The sequence below is a fragment of the Callospermophilus lateralis genome, chromosome 12 (assembly GCF_048772815.1).
Source record: "Callospermophilus lateralis isolate mCalLat2 chromosome 12, mCalLat2.hap1, whole genome shotgun sequence".
Lineage (NCBI taxonomy): Eukaryota > Metazoa > Chordata > Mammalia > Rodentia > Sciuridae > Callospermophilus > Callospermophilus lateralis.
Genome location: NC_135316.1, coordinates 78490015 through 78507487, shown reverse-complemented (window position 1 = coordinate 78507487; position 17473 = coordinate 78490015). Strand labels below are relative to the sequence as shown.

Here is a 17473-nt window from a genome sequence, read left to right as displayed (position 1 = left end):
TAGGGCTTAGCAAACAGTAAGAAGTCAGTGTGGGTTAGCTAATCATTTTTAAAGATAATACGAGAATGACACTTTTAGAAATTTTTCTCCTAAAGAGCTATGCATACTTGAGGCAGCCTGTACCTACACTTCTATTGTATATACAAATTGAAGTTGAAAAATAATGTTAACACAAAAGTCTACCAGGGAAATCTTTCTTCGTCTCCCTGATACCCTTTCCTAGTTTCTCCCACAGATTACACATTTCTGTTAAAAGTTAGGTGGACAGAAGACCTGCACTTGATACTGGGCCTATTTACCCTCTGTCAGATCAACTGTAGGAGGGAATTCCAGAGCTGAGGGCATGATCCAAATTCTCAGTTTTCTTCTTTATTCATCCTTCAACATACTGGCACTGCCAAGAAGTCCTGTCTTGTTTAATCAATTTTGCATGGGTCATGGAGTTTAGGAGGAACCTTAGGTATTAAAGGTATAAATCTTAAAGGGTTTATGCAGTTAAAATCCCACCCATAAAACTTTTTTAAATGACTTATTTGAAAACAAAATTAGTCAGTATAGGTTAGTATTATGAATATTACATAGACTGACCATGCCTTAGCTCCAACTGTTATACCAAGATACTGGGGGTGTTAGCAGACAGTTCTCTTTCACAGTTCTGGAGGCTGGGAGGTCCATGATTAAGGTACTGGCTGATATGGTTTGTGGTAAGGGTCCCCTCTTTCTGGCTTATAGACGGTTATGTTCTTGCTGTATTTGCACCGTATCACTCAGCACTCTTTGCACACTGATGGAGAGAGAATTCATTCTTGCTCCTCGTATAAGGACATTCACGCCACCCTAGGGGCCCCATGACCTCACTTAACCTTATCACTTCCCAAAGAACCATCTGCACACCACCACACTAGAAGTTAGGGTGTCAACACATGAATTTGAAGAGACACAAACATGCACCCCTTAAAAAAAACCTACAAAAGATACTAAGCTTTCCATGATATTTCATATTTCATGCCACCAGTGCCGGACCTAAAGTCTGCCAAAATCTAGGTGACATAGAGCAATTGTACATCTGTTAATGAAAAAAAAAAAAAAAACTTTTGAAACTCAATATTTGAGTACTCAAAAAACACACTGAGTTTTTTTTGCACTAAAGTCAGGATGAATCTATGTTGAAATTTTTAATTGGTAAAATCTTACTTCATAAATGTAGATGCAGTTCTTGCCCTTAGAAAAACTCATCTTAAAAATAAACCAGATTTTCTCTAGTTGCCACTTTGATCCCATTTAAAGCACTTGGGAGAAATTCTTAGGCCTATTGTCTCTAGTTCCTGTTCTCCCATTCTCTTATAAACCCACTTCTTCAATATCTCGTCCCTCTCTTCCACTGAAACAGTCCTAGGGAAGATGACCAACTTGTGGTGCCTTCTCTTTGCTAAATCTGATGATGAGCTCTCACATCTCAACTGATTTAGCAGCATTTGTAACAAATGGTCTCCCCCTTTTTCTTTCTTTCTTTTTTCTTTGGAGGGATGGGTACTGGGAATTGAATTTCAGGGGCATTCCGCTGCTGAACCACATCCCCAATCTTATTTTGTATTTTATTTAGAGACAGAGTCTCACTGAGTTGCTTAGCGCCTTGCTTTTGCGGAGGCTGGCTTTGAACTCACCATCCTCCTGCCTCAGCCTCCCAAGCTGCTGGGATGATAGGCATGCACCACTGTGTTCAGCTTCCCCCTTTTCCTTGACACAGGTTTTGCACTTGACCTCCCATGTCTTCACTCTCTTGGTTGTCCCCATCACTTATTAGACTTCTTTGCTCAGTCTCCTCCCTGACATCTCAAAACCCTGAAGGGAGTCTGTGGACCCATTCCCCTCCTTGTCTATAATCCTTTCCTGTGTGATTTTTTTTTTTTTTCTGATTCACTCATTCTGGGCATACCATCAACCTGCCCCCAACTCCCACCTGTGTATTTCCAATCTGGACCTCTCCACTGAAATCCAGGATTATATTCTCAGCAGGGCACTCTGTCATTTCAATGTGGATAATTAAGACACCTCGATTTTAATATGTCCAAAATGGAATTCAAGTTCCCCCCAAATCTGATTCACCGATAGTCTTCCTCCCCTTCGTAAACAGAAATTTCACCTGTCCATTTAGTAAAGACAACCAAATTTGGAGTCATCCTTGGTTCTTCAGGTTCTTTTACATGACATATGTATGTGATTTTTCAGAAAATTCTCTGGGGTCTTCCTTGGTAATCTATCCTCCAGGGTCTTAATGTAACACATCCAGTAACACCTCTAATGTACCTCCTGGTCCAATCTTCTGTGATTTCCTCCCTGGGTGGTTGCAAAGTCTCCTAACCAAGTTGTTTGCTTCAGTTGCTGACACTTAATGGCTATCTCACGGCAGCCAAAACTTATGTTCTGAAAATGTGTTAGCGTACCATCACCCCATGGTGCCATCACCCCATGGCCAGAGCCCTCCCATGATTCCATTTTGAGAGACTGAATGTGCAGAGAAGGCCATACCACATATTAAAATTCAGCTCTACCCACGACCTACAGAAGCCAAACCACAACCTCTATACCAATCAGACCAAGGTCATCAGGACTTGACCTGATACCTTCCCTAATTCTTTTCCTATTTCCAACTATAGGCCAACCAGAGAAACCCAAATATGCAGCCCTTCACAATCCCACAGGACACCCTACTTAGTTAGCTTGCTACATCTTTCCTGCCCCCACAGCCTGTAACCAGGGCTCACGGGAGATTCCCTTTCCCCTACTAAGCTGTCCTGCTTCTTTGTCTGCCTTTGGCTCTCTGTCTAAACACAAGTAAAGGTGGTGGGCTCCGTCATTATTGCAAGCTCTAAATAAACAGCATCTCTTTGCTCTCAAAACTTTATTTCCATTCTTATTCACCATAAAAACCAAGGTCCTGCTAATATTCCTGAAGGCTTCCTGTGATCCATCCACCATCCACCTTCTCTCTGGTCCTAGGTCTTAATCCTGCCTTCCCCAGTTTGCTCTGGCTGCTTGGCCTCGTGGCTGTTCCTTGTACACACTTGGCACAACATGGCCGGAAACCCTTTTCACATATTCATTCCTTTGCCTGGAACTGTCATCTCTACAGTGTTCTCTCAAAATGGAACCATGGGAGGGCTCAGGACATGGGGTGGTGGCACTGTACACTGACATATTTTCAGAACATTAGAGCATCTCATCACTACCTTCCAACCTCAGCTCTAATGTGACTCTATCAGAAACACCTCCTGTGACATCTATGTATCCTAGAGCCCTCCACCCCCACAAGTCCAGCCCCAGCATGCCCTGCTACTGGGGAGCACATTTTAGTTTACTATATCATATCCTGATGTGATATCTTTTATATATGTATTTTTTCTTCCTCCTCCCCATCCCCCAACTAGAATGGAAACTCCAGGAGGGCAGGGTTTTTATTTACTTTTATATCTGCTTTGCTTAGTACAGTTCCTGTTGAGTTGGAGTCACTCCATCAATATTTGGTAAATGAAAATTAGTTATTATATCTTATTTTCAGATTTTTTTAAATATAAGCAATTTAAAAATTAGTGTGTCAGAGTCCCAGGAGAAAATAAATGACAGGCTCAAATAGAATTTAATAGAATTTAATAAAATTTAATTTAATAGAATTTAGCCTTGTGACTCTTTTACCAAGATGAAGAAAAGGATCTGTAGACGCCCAGATATTGCAGAGTGCCCCAAGATGGAGTGAGGGTTACAGCTCTCACCTATGGGCCAGAGGGGCACGCAGCCAGCTCTGGAAACGAGCAGGGATAAATGCTGAAACTCACCAGGCTCTCGCCCTCCAAGGCCACTCCTGTGTCCCCTTTGGCTGACCCACCTGGAAGCTAGAAGTTGAAAAATGAACCATCATATTTTCTAGGGTCTGGGAACAGGGTGCACAGTGGACCTCAAGGCTTGTATCCACCATCCTTTATAACCATCCACCAAAGTGGGGATGACGATTTTAAAAATAGTAACAAGAGCTGGGGATGTGGCTCAAGCGGTAGCACGCTCGCCTGGCATGCATGCGGCCCGGGTTCGATCCTCAGCACCACATACAAAACAAAGATGTTGTGTCCACCGAAAACTAAAAAATAAATATTAAAATTCTCTCTCTCTCTCTCTCTCTCTCTCTCTCTCTCTTAAAAAAAAATAGTAACAAAACATCTTGTGTGTGTGTTTGGATATGAGACTTTCAGGGAAACACCCTCCCAATTAAATACAGGGTGCCGGTTTGGGATTTATGATGTCAAATTATTGAACTCAATGGTTTTATAATTTTACATAGTAAATGGTTTTTTTAAACAATTTTAATTAATTATGTTATTTTTATTATTTAATGTACATTTTAATTATGTTAAAAGTGAATTGTTGAAACTTATAATAGTACATAATCTAATTTATATACCACGTGCTATGGTTATCCTGCTGGGAAAGGATACTGCAGAAACATTCCTTGCAACTGATAAATAGATTTATGATAAATAGATTTATTTCCTTTAGAAACTGTTATGTTTAAAGGTGTCAAACAGTGTATTATTATATTTTAAACATGAATCATCCAAAAGGACCACTCTAAGAGTGAAAAGAATTAGAGTAGACATTACAAGAGTTGAGTTCTAATCCTGATTCCACCAGGGAGAGACTTGGCAAGTATTTTCAACTGTGTAAGCCTAGATTCCCCTCACCCGCCCCATGAGGTTTGAGGAAATGACCTACGTCACAAACCTCTCAGATTAGACCCTCCAGGGGAAGGGGTGACTCTCTGCTGAGAGAATAAAGTTGGATTTAAAGGAACTCTGTCCGCAGCACTGATTAATTGAGAAATGGACAATACACTGGAGATAAAAGTCATGTTGGGTTTTGTGTAGATTGAAAACATCACTGGCCCTCAGCCTGCATACATTACAACTCCTTCTTTCCCCCTCCTCTCTTTAACCCTCACACTATGACTCTAAATACTTCTGGGCAAGCAGTAGACTTTCTTTTTTGGCACTGGGGATTTAACCCAGGAGTACTTTAAAACTGAGCTACATTCTAAATACACGAAAGGAACAAAAGAATTAATCACTAGAGAAATTTTGATTTCACAGGAAATTAAAACTCAGTCAAAATAATGATAGCACCTTGATTGTGTTTTCTCTTCAGAATCAACTGTGTTCATTCCCCAGTCTGAATACTCCGTTGAAGAAGATGTGGGCGAGCTGTTCATTCCCATCAGGAGGACAGGAGACGTCAGCCAGGAGTTCATGGTGATCTGTTACACACAGCAAGGTAGAAACTAAACTGAAACAGGACCCAACCATGTAAATAAGCCTCTTTAACATGGTGGAGCCATGACATTTTCTCCATGAAGGGTTTGAAGTTTTTATAATCACTAAAAAAGCATTTACTCAGAAGTTGTCTTCCCTGTCACACCTCTGAGGATGCCCAGGAGAGCATCTGCTACTTACCGCAGATGTTTCTGACTCCACATGATCACCTACTGTAATTCTCAAGGCTTTTCAGATGACAAGAAACTGAAGCCCTTCAAGCTCTTCAGGTTGAGGGAAGTTTTTGTTTAAAACAAACAAACAAAAAGAAAATATTAACAATGTATATCCAAGGAAAATAAACTAAAAACTAGTGTGAAACTCATTTTAACCAATTTCAATTTCATGGACAAGCACCCTATGAAAGGTGACTTATGTCATGCAAAATTAAAATGAATACATAATATTCTTTAATGTATTAGATGACTTTTGGGAAAGCAGATTTTCTTTTTTGGCACTGGGGATTTAACCCAGGAGTACTTTAAAACTGAGCTACCAATCCTTTCTATTTTGAGACAGGGTCTCACTAAACTGTTGAGGCTGGAATTTACAATCCTCCTGTTTTGGCCTCCTACATTGTTGGGATTATAGGCGTGAGCCATTGAGCCCAGCAAAGCAGACAATTTTCTAAGAATGCAAAAGAAAAAGTCACATATGCATTGATACCTGAGCAGAGTTCCATTAAAATTTTTATTTACATAAATGAATTTGAAGGCAGTATAGAATAATGATGAAAATAGTCTTCAGAATCAGCTCTGGGCTCCAAGCTCCAGTTAAGAGGTTTAACTTCTGTAAACCTCAGTTACCAAATGTCTAAAACCCAAAATGATCGTTGAGAGTAATGTATGTCAAGCATTTGAATAGAGGGACTATTATTTTATAATAGCGTGTTGATTTAAAAGTACATGGACAGGAAAGACAAAGAGAAAACACTGGAGATGTATAGGTTTGAGGTCACCCTAAAGTGGACTCATGATAGTAGAACAGTCTACAGTTACTATTGCAATTCTGGGGGTATTGTATATACTAATTATTTTTAAATGACTTCATATACTGCATATGAAACAGTGGTTTCTGGAAATACCCTGTAACATGTTCTACATAAAACCTCTTGGATTCTCCCCTCCTCCAGGAACAGCGACCGGAACTGTGCCAACTTCTGTGTTGTCTTATTCGGATTACATATCCAGGCCGGAGGACCATACTAGTGTTATTCGTTTTGACAAAGATGAAAGGGAGAAAATGTGTCGGATAGTTGTTATTGATGACTCCTTATATGAGGAAGAGGAAACGTTCCGTGTCCTTTTGAGCATGCCCATGGGTGGGCGAATTGGATCAGAGTTCCCAGGAGCTCAGGTTACAATCCTCCCCGACAAAGATGATGGTAAGTTCTCATTTACCTGCAAATATCAAGCACAACTTTCTAGATAGAAATATGGAAATCTAAAGCAATCATAGCATGCACATTTATTTTATGCTTGATTCTATAATGGGAATAAGATTCAGTGGTGTGGATTGGCTGTCTCAACCAAAGCCTCATTCTTGACTTAATGCTTTTAAAGGGCTGAACAACCTGTATGGTAGTTTTGTTATTGTTGTTTGAATTTTCTGTTTTTTGTGGGTTGTTTGTTTGTTTGGCCCCCATAGAGTTTCTTTGATAATACCATTTACCATTAGGTGATATTACACTTTTAAAATTTCAGGGTGAAGAACTGAAGTAGTTTTAATGAACCCAACTTATTTCACTTTGTTTTGCTTGGCTTTTAAAGCTTGTTTTTTTTTTTTTTTTTTTTTTTTTTGTAACTTTAATCTTCTCAGCGTTCAAGCCCCTTTTTCAGAGAAACCCATCAGATAAGGCTGTTCAATGAATAACTGGAAAGGTAATGAATATATGGGAAATTAAGTTCCAACAGGCAGTTCCCTGACCCCAAAGATGAAGAGAGGTGGATATACTAGACCACTCTTTGCTGGGAAACTAGCTTACCAGGAAGTCAGACCTTCTAAAAAGTAAAGGAGGTCTTAATCCTCCCCATTGGAGAAATGGTTTGTACTTTCTTGTCAGGAAAGAGAATAAGAGCAAAGATTATAAACAATCTTATAATGAAAGCAAAGAGCAGTGAACGGAGAGAGCAGATCGCCCTGCCCCACCTGGCGCTGGACATTTTTCTCATGGGAGCTGAAAGACAAGAAGGAGGAGTCTTTCCACTGGGAAGAGAGTCAAAAGACTTTAATCACAAATCATCTTTAAACCCAGCAAATTGAAAATAATCCACCAGGAATGGTCTCTGCTAGTTAAGAGAAAGGAGAATGGGAGAGGCAGAGGTGGTCAGGGGTCAGTGCTGGATTCTTTGTGCTATCTTGTGCTTTATTTCCCTGTGAGAATAATGTCCTTTACTGAAAAGGCTTAAAAATCCTGATGATAAAATTAGGAATGATTTTATCAGAAGAAGATGGAAGAAAGCCTTGATTCTACCCCTGCATATGGATAAGGTCCTTAGATAGTAAACTGTATGGATAATATTTTTAAATGTTGCTTTAGTGTATTAGTTTAATAAGAAGTTCCATTCTGAATTTGAATAAAGTGTAGGAATTTTATTTCAAATGGAATCAATATTAGAGAAGGCACCAGTATTTTGAATGTCAGTCTAAACAGATCTAAGGATTCACACTAAAAGACTACCTACTGCCCAGAGAGCTCTGCACCTATTGATGATCTGTATGGACAGGAAGAATTAGGTTTAATGTAAAAATAGAAAAAGTCTACTTGATGCTTACTTTAGTTCAGTTTGTTTCATTGGCAAAATAATAATAATAATAATAATAATAATTTCTGTATGGATTGCTACAGGATGCACATGGGAAAAATAATAAAGGTGCACAAATAAACCATTAAACATATATATCACTAAATCTTTACAAGAAAGAAAGTTGATGTCTTTATCCCTTTTTCAAGATGACCCAGTGAAGATTTAGGGAGACAGAGACAGGCTCAAATTTGCAAGGCTGGTGTACGACACAGTGGTCTCTGGGCCCCAAATGCATGACCTCTGCTGTCACTCTGCCCTTAAAGTGATCGGGTTGATGATATGGTACCATTAGCTAATACTTGTAAAATATTTCATCATTATCAGCGTTTTGTCTGAGCTTTACCAATCCACAGTGTGAACAGGGCAAGTGGCATTTTAAGTAGGTAGGCATCATCTGGGGTAGCCAAAGCTCAGTGCTCTTCACCCCAGAACACAGGGCCGCTGGATTTTCGCCATGAGTTCAGGGTACCATGTGCTCAACCAGAACTTTGTCAGGCGTTCTCAGCGACCGTCATGCCGCTGCCTCCATTTGCCCAATCCACTCAGTGGATCAGGAGTCCTGTGCAGACTGCTCTGTTTACTTCCATCTGTCTTTTTCCCTCCACTTCTAACAATGCTTTTCTAATTTGGGCAGACCCTCTCCCTTTCAGATGTAGATTATAATAAACTTCTCACAGGCCCCAAAGCCTCAGATCTCTTCCCAGCCAGACCTTGGTTCCTACTGAGACCAATTTCATCTTGCTGAAACTCATACCATTACCATTCCTCTGTACAAAACTCAAAACAATTAACAACAAACTTTGCCATCATCCGGACGTTAGGCACATTTCACTCCCCCCAATCAAGGCAAGAAAGAAAAAGCAAACAGAATATTGCTTAATCTACTCTGATGGTGTAATGGTAGAAAACCTATAAAGTCGTTTTCTAATTAAGAACAATATTTATTTATTTATCGTTTTCTAACTAAGAACAATATTTATTTATTCAATAAATATTGCAATTATTTTCTTAAAAATACAATGGCCAGTCCAATTGCAGAATAAGGAGAGAGAGAGAAAGAGAGAGAAAGAAATAGAACAAAGAGGGAGGCACAGAGAGAATGAGCCTTGTGAGAACAAACCAAAGACAGGCCAAAGAGTAAGACAAGGACATTCCAAGAAATTAAGGGAGAAAAATGAAAGAGCATAATATCCAAAGAGGAAATAAAGAGATAATACAGAAAAGAGAGAGAGAGAGAAAGGAGACAAGAGAAAACCAGGAGCATCTCTGCTCTGGACAAACCACTTGTATGACATCCTGATACCCATTTGAATGGTTGGTTCCTTTCTCTATAGTTTTTTGAAATGCTGTTAGCAAAATAAGCCAAATTACAATCCAGGCACTGCTCTTTGGGTGCTTTATTTTCAATCTTCAGCAACTCATGATCTTTACCTATGAAATCACCTTGACCTACCAGAAGGAATTATTCTTTGGGCCATGAAACACAGCAGGTGGCACAAGACCCAAACCTCTTGCAAATTGATTCATTTACTTTTTACTCATAGGATATTACTTCCTTGAGTATAGTAATTTTGGATTATAAACTCATTTTTAATAGGATTTTATCTGTGGGAAAACTATAACCTAGATTCAGGGGTTAAACCCTTGGAGAAGTTTTGCATTTATAGTAGTAGGGGCCAGATTCTATGTTAATTTTCCTTTTATTTTAGGATTTTCAATGCTACATAGCTTGAAACTTTATTCCCCTCCACAGTTCAGGCATAAATAATAAGCTCCATTAGAAGATGGATTCTTATCCTCATTTGTATACCTCTTTCAGGATCCAGGATTTACATATGGGGTTTCATTTGCCAATTCCCACCTTACCTGTTCCTAAGTAGGTAGTGAAATGCAACCCACTTAGGGTAGCCTCAGTATTAACTCATTTACATAGCATTCTGTTTTTTACTTTTCTTTTATTCCGTTTTATTGAAAGTATCCCTTTTTTATTCTAAGACCTACATTTAAAAGAACATTGGTTATGATTGTAGCATATTTTATGGGAAGGTTTCCAAGTATCTGTTTCACAATATTGTCATTGTAATTCATTGGAAAAGCTTTTACTGAGTGAAAATGACGCGTCTCTAACACTGTTCTCTAGTGGGGCCCTGGACTACTCTTGTACGATATTAGGTTGCCATGTGAACTAACAGTTTTTATTTCAGAAACATCAGGGCTAAGCCAAAGATCACATCCAAACTTTGTTTTTATTTTATTTTTTGCTAAGATAAATTTTTCTTAGGAACTTTAACTTCTGCACATAACCCTCTTGGGCACAGTAATTTAATTACTGAGAAAACCCTGCTTTTCTTTTATTATCTTGACAGATATCTAAGTTAAATACAAAATAAGTTGTTTGAAGTCTTATTTTAATCCAATTTGAATGTTTTCCACAATGCATTCTTCATACAGAATTTCAGAATGAAGTTGTCAATGGCCTTAGTAAAATTCCATTGTAAACCAAGTTCTCACGTGAAAAAGACAGCAATACTTGACAAGGTAGAGGAAACTGAATAGCAACCAAAATAGCTCACTTCTCATTTAGCACCAGGCATCTCTACTGACTGACGCTCAATAGAGGGGAAACGTCAATAAATTAAATTTGGAACCCATGAATTAAGTAAACAGTCTCAGTACTCTCCCCAACAGCACATCTACAAATATACATTTTAATAAAATAAATTTGAAAAGCCCTCCCTTGACCTATTTTCTTTTTTGATATCTAAGCTGAAGAGAGTTGAGGATCAAGGAAGGGTCCAGTGAATGAGCCAAGCAGCTCAGTGTCCACGTGTGAATTTTCTGTTTAACATTCTCTTGCATGGTATCTTGATTATTCACCCTTTCCTTACCTTGGCTACGATCCCTAAAATTGTATATGCATGAAGAATAAATGCAAAAGTACAAAAAAAAAAAAAAAACACACAGAAAGCCAAAATTGCCATATTTTTTTCCACCTGGTTTGTCTTTCAATGCAGAAAGGATCTATAAGTAAAAAGAGTGAGTACGCTTCTGCCAAACTGTATCTTTCTTCCCTGGCATTGCTTATCTACTCCTCAACCTAATATAGCACACCCTGGTTTTTGTCATTTTAGGGTAGGTCCTTTTTGCTGGCCTGTGGGAAGTCACTTCAAGCATCTATCATATACTTGACATGAATAATACAAAGGAAAACATGGAAACAAAAGTATCCCTCCCCTTCTTCTATGGGTTAAATTACTGGGATGTGTATATATGTTGCTTTATTTTAAATGAACTCACACTGTCAAAATTTCGACTTCATGTATAACATAGATTTCACTTTAGAAAAAGAAACCACTTTAAAGATTTTTTGATTAGAGCAAATCATAATATAGAATCTCTGGAGGATGTCATATTGCAGTTTAATAACTATTTGTTCAAAAAAAAATTTTGAGAACCTATCACTCACCCATTCATTCAAGAAATGTGTGTTGAGCATCTTCATACCTGCCCATTGCTAGGTGCTGAGGATATAATAGGAAACAAGAGAACCATAGCCTCTTAACTCCCAGGCCATTCAGACTTTGGGCATATACAGATAAATGAACAAACATAAAAATAAATGTGAAAGTCATCTACATCTTTCCCAGCCCAGGTTCAGGAAAAGCTTCTTTGAAAATATGATTTTTCTAGCTAGAATTTGAGAACAGTATCAGGTTAGTCTGGTGAAAGTGTATTCCTAGGGGAAGACTCGTGAACACATGGCTGTGTGGCTGGAAGGCATCCATGAGACTGAAAGCTTGTATGTGGTGGGGACCTGGACGTCACACGAGGGAGTAACAAAGAGGAGTTAGGAAAGATGGACAAGGCCCAGTCTGCTAAAGCCCTATTGCCATGTGAAGGAGTTGTGTTTTGTTCTTAAAACAGAAATAGGACACTACTAAAAGGTTTTAAGTCAAATGACAAAATTAGATTTGTGTTTTAGAAATATTCTGCTCTGGAAACAGTATATAGAGAATGACTTTGAAGAGCTGGGGATGGGGAGTGTGGGAGGGGCACAGGTGCTGGGGACAGCAGCTGAAACAGAGTGGTTGTAGCCAGGGGAGAGACCAGCAAGCAGCCAGGAGACAGTGCTGAGAGAGAACATGACATGGTAATTAATTACCATGGAAAGACGTGGAAAGATGTGGAACAGGACAGCCTCGGGGGATGCTCTGGTTTCTAGCTAGGGCAGTGGGATTAAGAGTTGGTCCAGTTCACTGAGAGGGAGAATGGAAGTAGAATCAGATTAGGAACCAAATATTGAGTTCTTTTAGGCCACAATCTTTTGAGGAGCCTGAATGACTTCAAAATGTGGGGTGTCAAGTAGGCAGATGAAGATATGGGTCTTCAGAGACCAGGAGTTCTGTGCTAGGCAGAGTGCTCTGCTAGAGACATTGCTATAAGTTATCTCTATTAAGGATCAAAGTCTTAGGAGACTATATAGTTTGTGTCAGTCAGCTTTACATTGCTGTCACAAAACACCTGAGAAAGTCAGCTTATAAAAGAGGAAAGATTGATTTGGGCTCACAGTTACAGTTTCAGTTCATGGTTGCCTGGTTACATTGCTTTTGAGCCTGTGGTGATGCAGGACATCATGGCAAGGAGCATGTGGTAGAGCAAAGCTGCTCATCTCATGGCAGCCAGGAAACAGAGAGGGAAAGGAGAGGGTGTGAGTTTCTCAGGATCCCTTCAAATGGCAAAACCAGTGTCCTAACTTCCTTCCACTAGGTCTTCACCTCCTAAAGGTCGTACCACCTCCCAGTGGGTCTCATGCTAGCGACCAAACCTTTTTAGCACATGACCCTTGGGGGCCACTTAAGATCCAAACCATAACAAGATTGCTTAAGAAAATATGCAAAATTGATCCTTACGTGACTTATCCCATGAGTAAATTTTATGATTCTCAATTTAAAAGAATATGAAGATGCTGGGGAGTGATATCGGCCAAAATATTGTTATTTTGCGTACATGTATGAATATGTAACAACAAATCCCATCATTATGTACAGCTATCATGCACCAATAAAAAATGTTGAAAGGAAAAAAAAAAAAAGGACGGCTTTCATGAATGCTAAACAGAGAGTGGAAGTGGTGAATAGGAGAGAAGTCCATATGACAGTGTGAGAACCCCTGAAAATGAGGCACTGAGAAGAGTCCAAGGATCAGGCTGGGGTGTAGCTCAGTGCTACAGCACTTGCCTAGCAGGTGTGAGACCTGGGTTCAATTCCGAAAAAAGGAATCTAAGGATCAAACACATTTCAGTGTCTAAGTGTTATGAGATGCTCCTAAACCTGCACCTAGCATGTGACAAGCTGGGTCATTGTCATATCCCTTTTGCTTACTGAAAGCTTTTAACCAGCCTATGGGGAGATTTTTTTCTTTTTTCACATGTAAATATGTCACCAACTTTTAAATAGTAGGTAAGATAAACCCACAGTTGATGTTAGAGGAATTTGCTTTGTTGGGAAACTTCATCTTTTATTAACTTCAAGTTTTATTAATGTCTCTAGGTCTCGGTTTCCATAGATTTAAAATGGTTACACTAATTGTACCTATATCTTTTTCAGTTTTTGATATCTAATGGTGACGTTTTTGCCTATCATGTACAAAGTTGATAAGTGAAAAAGAACATCACTAGCTGTAAAGTATTAGAAAATTGCTTAACACCATACAGCTGTAAAATGTTGGATACATGTCCTAAATATAAGTCTATTAAACTCAGAGTCAAAGTGTTTCACCACTACACTATCATGAATCCTGAATGTACTCAAGGGGGTTAAAACTAAAATCTAGAAAAAAAAATAGTAAAATTATATGTCAACATTTGTCAAGAGGAAGATGTTCCAAGAGTGGCCAATTTTTTCAATCCCTGAAAATTATGCAATTGGAGTATGGAAAACATTCAAGCCTGTTCCTCAGCCTGAATGAAGAGTCCCTCTCCCCTTTCCTATGCCTTTAGCTCTGATCGCTGTGTTTCTATGGTAATAGGAATACCAGATGAGAAACACGCCAACCGTTCCCTAACTAAAAAGAAATAAATCCCTTATAATTTGTATCATAGGGCAATCTGATTTTTAAAAAGTTTGACTCTGCAAAGTTAAGTTATTTCTCATAAAATTATAAAGTGAGATTTCTGTGTCTGCAGAGCGGAGGACCAAGCCGTGGATTGCTAGTGGCTCTTCTTAGGTGCACATGTCTAAAAATCTCTACTGGAACCCAGCGTTTTCTCTCTGTGTCGACCTTACTGTAGGAGAGTAAGGCAGGGACTCTAGAAGTACAGAAATGAGTCTTGATAAAATCTGTTAGGTCTTTAAGAAATGAGAAAAAAAAACTTCATTGTGCTTGGAGAATAGCATGTTCTCCATCAGCAACATGCCTGACGTGCAAAATGCTCTCTGTGCTGATACCCTAAACATCCTGTGTCCCTGTCTTTAGTCCTCAGTATTTCAATAAGGTCACAGCTTAATACCACAATATTAGTTCCTTAAGGCTGCGCCAAGAATATTTCACTAATCTTTGCTGTCAGTCTTTGGAAGTTAATTAAGGCACATTCAAGCTAAATCCATTCTCTGCCTTTGTGTGAAGCCTGCAGGGGTTTTTTTTTGCTAAAGTGGCTGTCTTCCTTGACCACCCTGGAACAATTACCATGCCCAATAGAAGCCAGGAACATGTAAAAGACGACATGGTGAGCCCTGTGGTAAATGTACCTCAATTCAGTGTCACTCGGAAGCTTACTGACATCAGAAAAGCTCTCTCAACAGCAGGAGTAGCTTAGAGAAGAAAATGTTTCTAGTGTTAGAAAAATACATCATGGGATAGTGTGTGGGTGAAGCATTTTGTAATTCATTTGTGCAAAGCTAAAAGACCTACTCACCATCTTTTTCCTTCTTAAATGCAATGATTTGCATTAATGTTAGCTTCGATGAAGGAATGCCAGGCCAGTCATTATAAGAAATGGGCAGATTCAATTAAAGCCACCAGGTGACAAAACAAACTTACATTTTGTATTTAGTCTGCCTAAGGTAGAGCAATATTAAATATCAAGAAATGGAAAAAATGAATTTCTAAATGCTCAGAGTACTACTGCATTGCAACCATTTATAGACTAATAGTGTTGATGGTGCAAAAGATTCAGTGAAAACCAAAGGATGTTTAGGGAGTTTCTGCCCCATGAAGGCACAGAAGGGGTGACTAAGAGACATTATACCAGTTTTTCCATATGGGAAGGATATTAGATATAGTGATATAGATACTACATCCTTTTGAAACAAAAATAAAATAAAAACAGTTTATGGGAAAATGTCTTGCCATTTAGAAAAATCTATTCTGAGATCCCATACCTATGCAGCAAATATTTGTTTTCCCCCTACTAAGTATAATAAGTAGGGAACACAAACATACTTAGGACATAGGGCAGGATCTGTCAAGACTGAAAAACTATGTAAGATGAAAAATAAGTTTATAAAAGGTTAAATGAGAGCAATTTATTTTAAACAGAACTTGAAGCCATGAAAAGACCTAAAATGGCAGACTGTGATTAAAAGCAATCACTCTATGAGTCACTATGAGTCAGGGCAGGAACGGATGGAACCTTTAAAAGATGAAAAGGACTTAAATGAATAGAGAATAAGGCCAATTATTCTAAGATTGCATGAGAGAGAGAAAGGCTGCTGGGAGCGGTGGGCAATCCCATTTGGCCAGGCTGGGGAGAAGGCGGGGTATTGGGGTATGAACTCAGGGCACTTGACCATTGAGCCACATCCCCAGTCCTTTTTTGTATTTTATTTAGACACAGGGTCTCACTGAGTTGCTTAGCGCCTTGACAAGTTGCTGAGTCTAGCTTTGAACTTGCCATCCTCCTGCCTCAGCCTCCTGAGCCACTGGGATCACAGGCTGCACCACCATGCCCAGCGAGGCAATGATTCTTGACCAACTGAGGTTTCTTTTGGACCAGTCCACCTTTCTTCTCCATCTTCTTCTCCTCACTTGAAGCATGAATAAATCACCTCATGCTTACAGAAATTTTGGGAAGACCATACAATATGATCTGTATGGAATCGCTTTTAAAACGAGTCAAACAAAAGAAAGATAAAGACTCCTTGGCAGTACATGATGGAAAACAGGACTGACACACTCCGTGGGTGGCTTGAATGAAGAAGGAGGTCTGAATTTATTTGATACAAGAGGGTGAAATAATCAGAGCAGGGTTTGGAGGTTACCAATTGCATAACAATGTAAGTGGACCAAAATTAGAACCAAAAAAGGAATTGGAAGCATAAAGTTAGGAATTGAGACTGGACAGGAAATGATCCATTGTTATGAAAAGTCTGACAAGACCAGGACCTCAAGTAGAAAGGAGAAAGGAGAGCAATTTTTTAAAAATGAATATCCAAAAAGTTTGTGCATGGACGGTTCAAACACTGGTACTATGATAGGAGGTTAGAAGGAGAACCAGTCTAGGAAAAGGAAGTTGGAAGAAAATGAGAAGTTCTTTACAAACTTACTGAGGTTGAGAATCCTGTGGGACTGGCAATAGAGCTGTGTTAATACAGAACTGCATAAGCTGTGGTGTGAGAATTGTAAATTGCATTTCCAGGGTAATAGTTGAAATTAGAAGGGAACATGACAACTACAAGGAAGGGGAGAAAGGGTGACAGAAGTTAAGTTACCATGCACTAGAATCTCACATATATTTATATTAAATGAAGTATGTGAAGTAGAGTGATAAAAAGTTATTTGAGGATATTTCTACTAAATATTGGCATACACAATGTATTGCAATGGTAATCATCCATCATTATATAACAAAAAATTATAGAAATATGCAGGATAGAGTACTTTATTGCAGTGGTCAAAGAGTAAGTATATTTTCTGAGCTTTTAGATAAACTGGCTTTAAATGTTGCTTCCATGAAATATAACTAAAAACAAATGAGTATGGTTTTATTCTCTCATTTTGTAAATCCTTTTAGTTAAATTTAGACCTCTTTCTGATAGAATCACTGTATGTTGTCTTTCTAATTGTGATGATTTCAGGAGAGGGATTACAAAATCACAGTATTCATTCATTTTTACATTGGGAAAAAAAAAAGCCAGAGGGGAATAGACACTTTTGAAAGTGAGGAAGTCTTCTATTAAATATGAGAAGTGTCCAGAGAAGTGAGATTTTTCCAGGTATAACCTTTGGAGGACCTATGGCCCCTCAAGGTCCTAATTCCTAGCCCTCTCTACTTAATTCTGGACATGGATGCAGCGCTTAGAAAAGCAGCCA

General features: G+C 38.9%; 1 protein-coding gene across 1 annotated transcript in view; it reads left to right on the top strand.

The window, feature by feature from the left end:
• The window catches only part of Frem2 (FRAS1 related extracellular matrix 2), a 162941-nt gene that overhangs the window by 83334 nt on the left and 62134 nt on the right, over positions 1-17473 (top strand). The window contains exons 5-6 of the mRNA XM_076872483.1: positions 5194-5319; positions 6490-6741. Of these exons, the coding sequence (XP_076728598.1) occupies positions 5194-5319; positions 6490-6741 (378 nt within the window). The remainder of the gene's footprint in view (positions 1-5193; positions 5320-6489; positions 6742-17473) is intronic.